The following is a 9,775-nucleotide window of genomic DNA, read 5'->3' as shown; positions in this document are numbered from 1 at the left end:
GCTACCCTAATTATATCAAGTGTAAGGAAACCAGGAGCGGGATGCCACAAATCTTGCTCAGAGCACAACATCAACCTGTTTAATGCAGTGGTTATGTAATAGTGCCAGGAAGGGTGCCATAGGCTCCCCACTGTGTTATATTGTAGTTTCAAATCATTTAGCCAAATATAATATTTGATGTACACTTTAAACCATATAGAGCAATGAGAGCATGAAATTGGTGAAGCATGTGCTAAAAATTCATTAAAATGTTTTTTGAATGGATTGCATAAAAATTACGCTAGCATGCATTATAAAATAACCCAAATAGAATTGTAAGTATAAATCAAGTAGTTTAACTCTTGTGGGCAAGTTATCCTCTCCTCATTTTCTTTCATAGGAAATCTTTCAATTTATAAGAGGAGTAAGTTCCATTTATGTATCATTTAGTGGACAAAGTCATAAGGAGTCAAATTTCTTTTTTGTCTTTTAAGTTTGTGAAATCTCTTTGGATAACACAATTCATTGATAACTAAAGAGAGATTGTTGATTGTTTTGTTGACTAACACCATAGTTAAATAGATTTAAGATCTAAGCAAAACATCTATAACTTTATTAAGTTATATTTACCAATTTCAAAATTTTCGTAAATATCCCCAAACCTTATTCGAGCCAATTCATTCCTTTTGGTATGTCATTTGATTTTATTTTGTAGACATCCACCATTAAGAGGTGTCTACCCATTGAGATATGGTGATTCAACATATATTGTTTGGCCTATTTTAGTTTTAAAGCATGAGGTTCTCCCTAATTATATGATAATATTTTCCTTTGATAATTTGACTAAAAGATTTTGAATGCAATCGTAGTTTCTTTAATTTAAGTTTTCTTGAGTATGTCTAAAGTTGTTATTAACCAATTCAACACATTAGTTTGGGTATGCTCATGTACCCAAACTAAAAATAACATTTTATTTTTTGGTTATGAAAGTATTTTCTATGGTTTTCTTTTTGGTTGATTTCAATTGTATTCTTTGACTTATCTTTCCAACTTTTTGGCTTGAAAATTAGTGGTCACACTTCGAGTATGCGGATCAGGCTCGAGTCTGACCAAAATATATTTCATCTGAACCCAACTTGAAAATTATACGGGTTGAAAATCTAAACCTAACTCGACTCGACCCAGACACGAGTAAAATGAACTTGACCAGTTTAACCTAGTTAATATAAAACACAACTATTATTTGGGTCAATATTGAGTCAAAATATGGTCAATTTCGAGTCAATCTTGGATAAGCGGGTCGAATTCTAGTAAACTTTAGGTTGGTGGGTCATTTTCTGGTTAGTGGGTCAACCTGAACCCGACTAAAAATTTAATCGAGTTAAAAATATTGACCCAAACCCAATCAAAAAGTTATTCAAGTCAATCTGAACTTGAATTTTTCAAGTCAAATTTGAGTAGAGTTGGCGTGTTGGGTCTATTTTTGACATCCCTAATGAACACTATTCTATGATAATTACACACATTATTTTTTAGTTTATTCGTGAATTTTTTTCTTTCTTCTTTATCTCTCGATATATTTTTATTTTACACTCACCCTCATCTTCTTCAACTTCTTTCCCTTCTCTCATATATAAAGGGGACTGCAAGTGATCTTAGATGAGTCCATTGTGATGAAATTGAAAAGTAGGCACTTAAGAAAGGAAACATATTGAAAGAAAAAAAAATGAATAGGATGATAAGAAGACAAGGTGCAAACCACTACGTCAAATATTATGTGTCTAACTTTTCTAAATTCTTTTGATGTTCATTTTTAAACTAAAAGCTTTGGGCTAGTTCTTAAATCTCTTATTCAAAATTTGCATTTAAATCAATCTCCTTCCTTTTGTAATAAGTGCCCATAGCACGAGACTTTAGTGTTGGAAGAGATGGTAATTGCATTGCCACCCAAATAAAAAATAATTTAACACTAAACTATCCTAATGGCATTGTGGTGGATTGCATGAGAGAATTGCTAAAATGCATATGTTTGATGATAAAGCGGAGCAATACTCCAATCATACAAGTAAAGAAACTTTTGGAGAAGATGCTTGTAAGATATATATATATATATATATTTGAGTATTTAGTTAAATTAAATTAGAAAAGGTGCATTATAAAGGTTCTAAATTCAAATTTCTCTTCTTGAGGCCTTGAAGAATATAGATGATAATTTTATGGCAAATAATAATCCAAATTTTAGAGAGACAACTTCATGAAAATTGAAATATACTTTAATTTTTTCAATAGTGTAAATTACAAAATAATAAAAAAACCTAACACTATTTTAACTAATAAATTTTTATATTAAATTAAGACAAAAAATATATAAATATATTTTTCAAAAGATAAGTTCATATATTATATAATCTAAAGGCATAATCACCTTAATAGAGGGGCAAGCATTATGTACTTGACTGTTGAGACCAGAGAAGGTTTTGTAAAGCCATGCTCAAGACAAACTTATCAAATCAATTTTGAGACATATTCATGAACTAATTCTTAACGGTGTTAATGAGTAAATCTCAAGATAGACTCGTCAGTCGGGTTCTAAAAAGACTTGCTAGCAAAAATTATGGAATTACTCGAGACCTGAGTTCTAAATGGACTGAGACTTGAATCACATCAGGGCTCGAGAGTTAAGTCCCATAAGAACTCACCTAATTGTGATCAAGGTACTCGCCCACAAAGATTGAGATGGACTCGTTAAACATCTAAGAAGGTACATATCTTTTATGCTTACAAGGCACCAGACCGGATCTTGAAGCACTCACTCCTAAAAACTGGTTATATGTGCCTATCTAGTGGGGTCTTCGTTATAGGTTCCTCATATAAGAATCTAATAATATATACATTTGTTTATTTACTTTCTTTATATGACTTTTTTATACCCAACTAATTTATAAAAAAAAGGGATTATATATGCATACATACACTAGAGTTTCTTAATTTGTAAATAACAAGTTTTGAGCGGTTTGCATGTAATTGCTCCCCAAAAAAATATACATTGTATAGAAAACTCAAATCTCAATCTTTCTACGAAAAAATATTACATTAGTTCTACGCACGTAGAAGTAACGTGCGTAGCCGATGATTGGCCGATAAAACCACGCCACGACACCCCACGCGACAGGGGAAAAAACGGCGCAGTATCACAGGGAATATTCGCCCTTGCGTTATTCATGTGTTATTGCGTGTTATTCATGTGTTATTGATGTGTTATTGTGTTATTATAATACCATGAATATTCTCAGGACACAATAACACATGAATAACACATAATAACACCTGAATAACACGGGAAATATTCCCGACAGAGAAAAAAACAGCCAGTAACACGGAGAAATATTCTCCCCCATGTTATTCATGTGTTATTGATGTATTATTGTTTTATTATAACACCAAAAATATTCTAATGTGTTATTGTTTTATTATAACACCAAGAATATTCCAATGACACAATAACACATGAATAACACAGGGGGAATATTCCCTGTGTTACTGCGTCATTTTTTTTCTCTGTCGTGCAGGGTGTCGTGATGTGATTTCATTGACTACGCACGTTACTCTACGTGGGTAGTACTGATATAATATTTTTTCTCTTTCTACACACATTTTTCTATGACTATAACATAAAATATATCTGTCTACGAGGAAAAAAGATTTTTTTTGAAAAAAGTTTTTATTTTTAACATTAATCTAAAATTAATTTATAATTTTTTTTTTTATTTTAATTTGTAGAACGAAATTGATATATTATGGGTACATAATTTTCTATCCTGTCGGTGAGAGTTCCGTCCATTGTCTTGGACCCAATCGTCCAATGACCTTGATGAAATTTTTTGCAGATTCAATCCGTTAATTACAAATCAGCCCCCCGATTTTCCTATATATTGTGGCTGGCCCTAATTATTCCATGGCGGAAATAACCTGTCACAAACTAAACCCCACAATTTCCTTTATAAACGGAGAGGAGGAGAGGAATTAGCGTTCTACGCGGAATCCCCATATCAGATCTCTCCACTCTGCATCTTGGTTCCCAGGAAGAAAACTTCGATCTCCCTAATACATTGGATACAGAAATAAGAGGGGATGGAGCTCTTCTATTACCTTCTCTTTGCCGTCCTGTCGGCGGTGGTGGCGCTGCTGGAGCTGAGCAAGACCAGCAAAGATCGCATTGCCACCTCCACAGCCTTCAACTCCTTCAAGAACAACTACCTAGTAGTCTATTCTCTCATGATGGGTTCGTGATCTGTTCCCTTTCTAGATCTTGAATCCTGACTGATTTTTGTTTTCCAAAGATCTTTTTCATTTAATCCCAATGTTAACTCGCGAAGCAAACATGCCTCCACCGGATCTATGTTGCGGCCCGAACTATAATGGGCCCTGGGGATCGAATTTTGTTTTTGCTGCATTTCCTGAGTATTGGCGAGTAGAAAAACCGATATGCCCCCTTTTATGTTTCGATGCAATGCACGGGTTTCGTTAGCTATTTTTGGATTTTATTTGCGTATTTGGAGTAGTATTGGATCTGGGGTTTTCTTCTCTGCTTTTATTGTTTGGGTGATATTTGGCTCTTTATGGCCTGTTTCGATGATGTTTGAAATGCTTTTAGCTTCCTTGATCTGGTTGGAGATGAATATGTTAAAAATGCTTGCAATTTTAACAGTCTATATTGTTCTATGCTAATTATGGTTTGCGACTTCGGCAGCTGGTGATTGGTTGCAGGGTCCCTATGTTTATTTCCTCTACAGTCAGTATGGATTTGACAAGGGAGACATTGGTCGTCTGTTCATTGCTGGATTTGGCTCTTCCATGTTATTTGGAACCATAGTCGGATCTCTGGCCGACAAACAGTAAGAATTTAGAATAATTTATTTTTGTTTTTCTTAACATGTTTCTTCCTTGAGAAGTCCTGGATGGTTTCATCTTTTTTTCTGATTCTATCTTCGGGATATAAATGCAGAGGTCGTAGGAGGGCATGCGTGACCTATTGCATAACTTATATTCTTAGCTGCATCACAAAGCATTCTCCGCAGTATAAGGTCCTAATGCTTGGTCGTATATTGGGCGGAATTGCTACATCCTTGCTATTTTCGGCCTTTGAATCATGGCTTGTTGCAGAGCACAATAAGGTGATGATGAATAAAAAATTCTAGTTTTGATAACTTATTGCAGATTTTGGCTGAATTTTTTCTTTCAATTTGTGGTCATTAGCTTGTAGTCATTGATTGAATTGATCTAATTTAAAAGCTTCTTTGACTAGGGTAATGCGGCCAATGTTTTTAAATCAATCTCAACTGTTAAGAAACTATATTGCGGCAATAAGAATGTTTGTCCATGTATAAAACAGATAATCTCCTGGATTTGAAGGGAAAGTATGGTTTTATAGTAGGGAGATCTGCATAACATCGTTAAATTGTTATCTATCTGCGTATAGAACATCTAAATTTTTATATTTACTTAGATAACACCCTAATATCTAAATCAAACCAGCTGTATTTTGTTTAATTCCCCTTTTATAAATATATGTATTGTTATATGTTTTATAAGTAATTAGTGCATCATTGTCACCTAATCTAATTTTCTTCCCTTCCGAATTAACTGAGTTTTGCGTGATGTTTTGAGATTTTTATCTAAATTTTATAATATCACTTTCAAAGTTGAGAAATTGGATTCTGTTGGCCAAAACTGACCTGCAATGCTAATAACTTAATTAGTATTCTATTAGCAAAGCTTTTTATGTCTAACCTCTTCACAAAACATGCTGATTCACCAATTATATTGGTAATATATGTTTTATTTTCATTCATGTTAGTTTTTCATGATAATCTTTGTCAATTTTTGCAGAGAGGCTTTGAACCTCAGTGGCTATCCTTAACTTTCTCAAAGGCTATATTTCTTGGTAATGGTCTAGTTGCAATTGTCTCCGGACTGTTTGCTAATATATTGGCAGATAACTTGGGCTTTGGCCCTGTTGCCCCTTTTGATGCTGCTGCATGCTTCCTTGCTATTGGGATGGCAATCATATTATCCTCCTGGAGTGAAAACTACGGAGATTCTTCTGATAACAAAAGTTTACTATCTCAATTTAAAGGTGCTGCAGTAGCCATAGCTTCTGGTTAGTATTCATTCTGATGCTATTTTTATGATTCCCCAACCTGTTTCATAGCCCATACGTGATGAAAGTTTATTGCCACTTCAGATGAAAAGATTGCTCTTTTGGGTGCAATACAGTCACTGTTTGAAGGCTCTATGTATACATTTGTTTTTTTGTGGACTCCTGCATTAAGCCCAAATGAGGAGGATATTCCTCATGGGTTTATCTTCGCTACATTCATGCTTTCTTCAATGTTGGGAAGCTCCACTGCATCTCGTTTGTTGGCTCGCTCCACACCAAAAGTAGAAAGTTATATGCAGATCATTTTTGGAATTTCTGCACTAACTCTTCTTCTTCCTATAATAACTACTGTTAGTCTTCCTTTTTCTCTTCTTTTTACTATCTTATATGTTAATGTTATGCTGTGACCTTGAAGTGAAAATGGGAACAGTTTCTAGTGCCATCTACTGGAGTAAAAGGGGGCAGCATTTCAGTTGCAGGCTGCATCCAACTCTTTGGCTTCTGTACCTTTGAGGCATGCGTTGGGATATTTTGGCCATCTATCATGAAGATGAGGTCTCAATACATTCCGGAGGAAGCTAGAAGCACGATCATGAACTTCTTTCGTATTCCTCTCAACATATTCGTCTGTGTTGTTCTTTACAATGTAAGTATCTAGGATTTCCTTTCTTCTAAAACTTTATAAGGTGTTGTACAATGCAGGTTTTCTGGATTTTCGTTCTTAAATTTTAATTAGATGTGATACTCGTGCTGTAATAAAACACTGTAGTTTGCTTTATTTATTTATTTATTTATTTGGGTTTGTGAAGACTAGTTATTTGGAACTTTTTGTCATATTGAGTTTATGCTTGCATATATGCATGGTTCATTTTGAGTCACATTCTATTTAATTTTCACTTTTGAAGGTGAATGCATTTCCCATCACTGTCATGTTCGGCATGTGCTCTATTTTCCTCTTCATGGCTGCGGTTCTACAAAGGAGGCTAATGGTGGTTTCTGAGAGCCACAAATCAAGTAAGTATAGATCATCATAAGGACGAACATTAGGATTAGTTCTTATAGCAGTTTATCTTAATGTACTTCTTTTAAATCTGCCCTTCATGTTAAATAATAGCATTAACTGATTGTATGTTTCGGAATTTTATCATATGTAGCTATACTGCAACTTCATTTTTCTGACTAGTCATTAAAGCTATCAAAACATGCTTTGTTGATTTTATATTTCAGAATTTAAGTGTGAATATCTAGCAGGTTTTCATATTTCTTTGGTAAATCTTAAGATCTAATCAAGTGATTTAGTATTATTGACCACTTTTAGCAGCTGCTGTATTTATTACTTTTTCTTCAATTTGCTTCCAACTGTTTGCAAGTATTTCCTAAAATAATGAATTTGCATTGGCTATGCTTCATTTGTAGAAGACCATGGTGGCATATGTATTCCTTTACTATAAATGTACATCATAGTTCTCTGCATGATTGTTCAATTATTGGATAGAGTTTCTTCCCTCCTACTGCTGATCCCCCCAACACAATGGTCGTAGACCTTATTACATTATAGTCTTTTGTTTCCAGAATTTAATTTTTATAGTTAATTTAATTGTAATCGAACTATTCAGTGAAAAATGCCAGCTTGTTCCTTACCCTGATAAAAGTTGTCCAATTAAAGTCTCGGAACTTTATTGGTTAATATTATTATTGTAGTTTCGATGATGGCATGATCCTTGCAGTTTTTGGATAGCCCGAAAACCTACAAAGCTTCCCTTAAAACAGCAGTAAATTTAACTTGATGGCTTGTAACCGTTGCATTCTTCAATTTCTGCTGAAGGAGTTTTTATTCTCCTTTTTTGATAAAGTGAAGTAGGAGCTTAAATTCCAATATTTTTCCTTTCTTAGCAAACTTACTATAATTTTATTGATGTAGATACTTCAATGAATGAACATATTGGGATCATTTTTATTACGTTTTTATTTTTAGTTTTTTTTTTTATTTTACTTGTGTTACAATGTTATTTTTACTCATGCATACCATGCTATCAATAGTCATCGGCAATGTCGCAGCTGCAACTGACGAGGTGCTGATGACGACTATGGTTGACAAATGTGGGTGAGGCATGTGGCAGTGGTGGTAGCGGGCTGCTGTAGTGATCCTAGGCGTCGATAATTGTATTTATAAACACTTGAAAACCCTATATTTATTTCAATTTTTTTTAAAACACCTTCATTTGTTATTAGAAGCAAAAAATAAAAAATGTAAAAGTTTAAAATATATATTAAACACTTAAAAATTAAAGTGATCCAAAATATGCCTTAGCATTTCGTACTAATTGTGTCCTGACAATTTATATTGTGTTTTATTTAGAACTTGGTTTCCATCTCCATTTTCACGCTCTTTTTTCTATCCTCTTGTTTCAGAGCCACAGGACTGGATGGCAGTGAAGGAGAGGGACAATGAGACAGAACCGTTGAATATCTAATTTGTATTTGTAGCATACCTCAATTGGAGTTGACACATCTTTAGTTCCTTGATGTTTCCAACGATACATATACATATATTCCGATTGGCTTATAATCTTTATGAGTTGTGCTTTACTGAAGATTGAATGAGTTGTATTACCATCAGCAACACCTGGAGAATTCTCTCGTTATTACCAAGTACTCAGTAGTCATAGAATCTCAGTTTGACTTCTTATTCCGAGTGTCGAATGATTGGTTGTGGCAAAGTATGCCAACGCAACCATATCTGGTGAGCTATGTTAGTAAATTTTAAGCATCATCTGCTCTGTAGTATATGTAATAATATTGCTACATTAAGTTATTAAATTTGTTTCAAGACTCCGGCAGCTTGCTTTTCTGTGCCCCTTCTTCTCTTCTTAGTTTAAGAAGTCCAAATTTCTTTTGATATAACTTCCATAAATTGTTTGATTCCATTTGCTATTTCCTTTTTTTAATGGAGAAAAATTTGCGTACGTAAGACATACGCAGCGCTGCGTACGTTAGAGAGGTTATTCAGAGGGTATTGGGGGGTTATATCCACATTACACCCCCTTGTAACCCTACACTTCCTTATAACCTACCTGTAATCTACAAATAAGTTTCGCGCTTCTGTTTTCATATATTTGTAGGTTACAGAGAGGTTAGAGGAGATATAAAGCGGATATAACCCCCCAATATTAGAGATATAACATGGATATAACCCCCCAATATCCTCTGTATAACCTCCTGATGTACGCAGCGCTGCTTACGTCTTACGTACGCAAATTTTTCTCTTTTCTATGGCAATATCTGACATCTTGATCTGATGTAATGAAATTTTTTAATCGATTTATGTTACTTTTCGCTAAAAAGAAGACCAGGCATATGAAAATGGGGGAGAAATGCAACTTTCATATAATCTTTTTTTGCCAAAAAACAAAATTTGGCATATGAGAATTGGCTATGAAAACTCTTGTTTTGCATGGACATTTCCCCAGTGCTATTGAGATCCTGAAGATGCCTGTATCATAAGCTAAAATAGTTTTTTTTATCAGGTGAGATTTAAATCCATATCACAGTTATGTATTTAGATATTTAATACACATTTTGTATTCATCTATGTCATATTGGTGCATGAATCATTACAAAGTATATTCATAAAAA

General features: G+C 34.0%; 1 protein-coding gene across 1 annotated transcript; it reads left to right on the top strand.

The window, feature by feature from the left end:
* The first annotated feature begins 3,927 nt into the window (after positions 1 to 3,927).
* Positions 3,928 to 8,984, top strand: LOC110028161 (molybdate-anion transporter-like). Its single transcript, XM_020729902.1, has 8 exons — positions 3,928 to 4,261; positions 4,730 to 4,874; positions 4,985 to 5,153; positions 5,869 to 6,139; positions 6,224 to 6,489; positions 6,570 to 6,785; positions 7,045 to 7,153; positions 8,552 to 8,984. Exons 1-8 carry the CDS (start codon positions 4,111 to 4,113, stop codon positions 8,611 to 8,613), a joined length of 1,389 nt encoding a protein of 462 aa, XP_020585561.1. The 5' UTR covers positions 3,928 to 4,110; the 3' UTR covers positions 8,614 to 8,984.
* Positions 8,985 to 9,775: the final 791 nt, after the last annotated feature.

Source organism: Phalaenopsis equestris, unplaced genomic scaffold (genome assembly GCF_001263595.1).
Source record: "Phalaenopsis equestris unplaced genomic scaffold, ASM126359v1 Scaffold000496, whole genome shotgun sequence".
Classification (NCBI taxonomy): Eukaryota; Viridiplantae; Streptophyta; class Magnoliopsida; order Asparagales; family Orchidaceae; genus Phalaenopsis; species Phalaenopsis equestris.
Note: the sequence above shows the minus strand (reverse complement) of the source record. Positions and strands in the feature narration are given on the sequence as shown.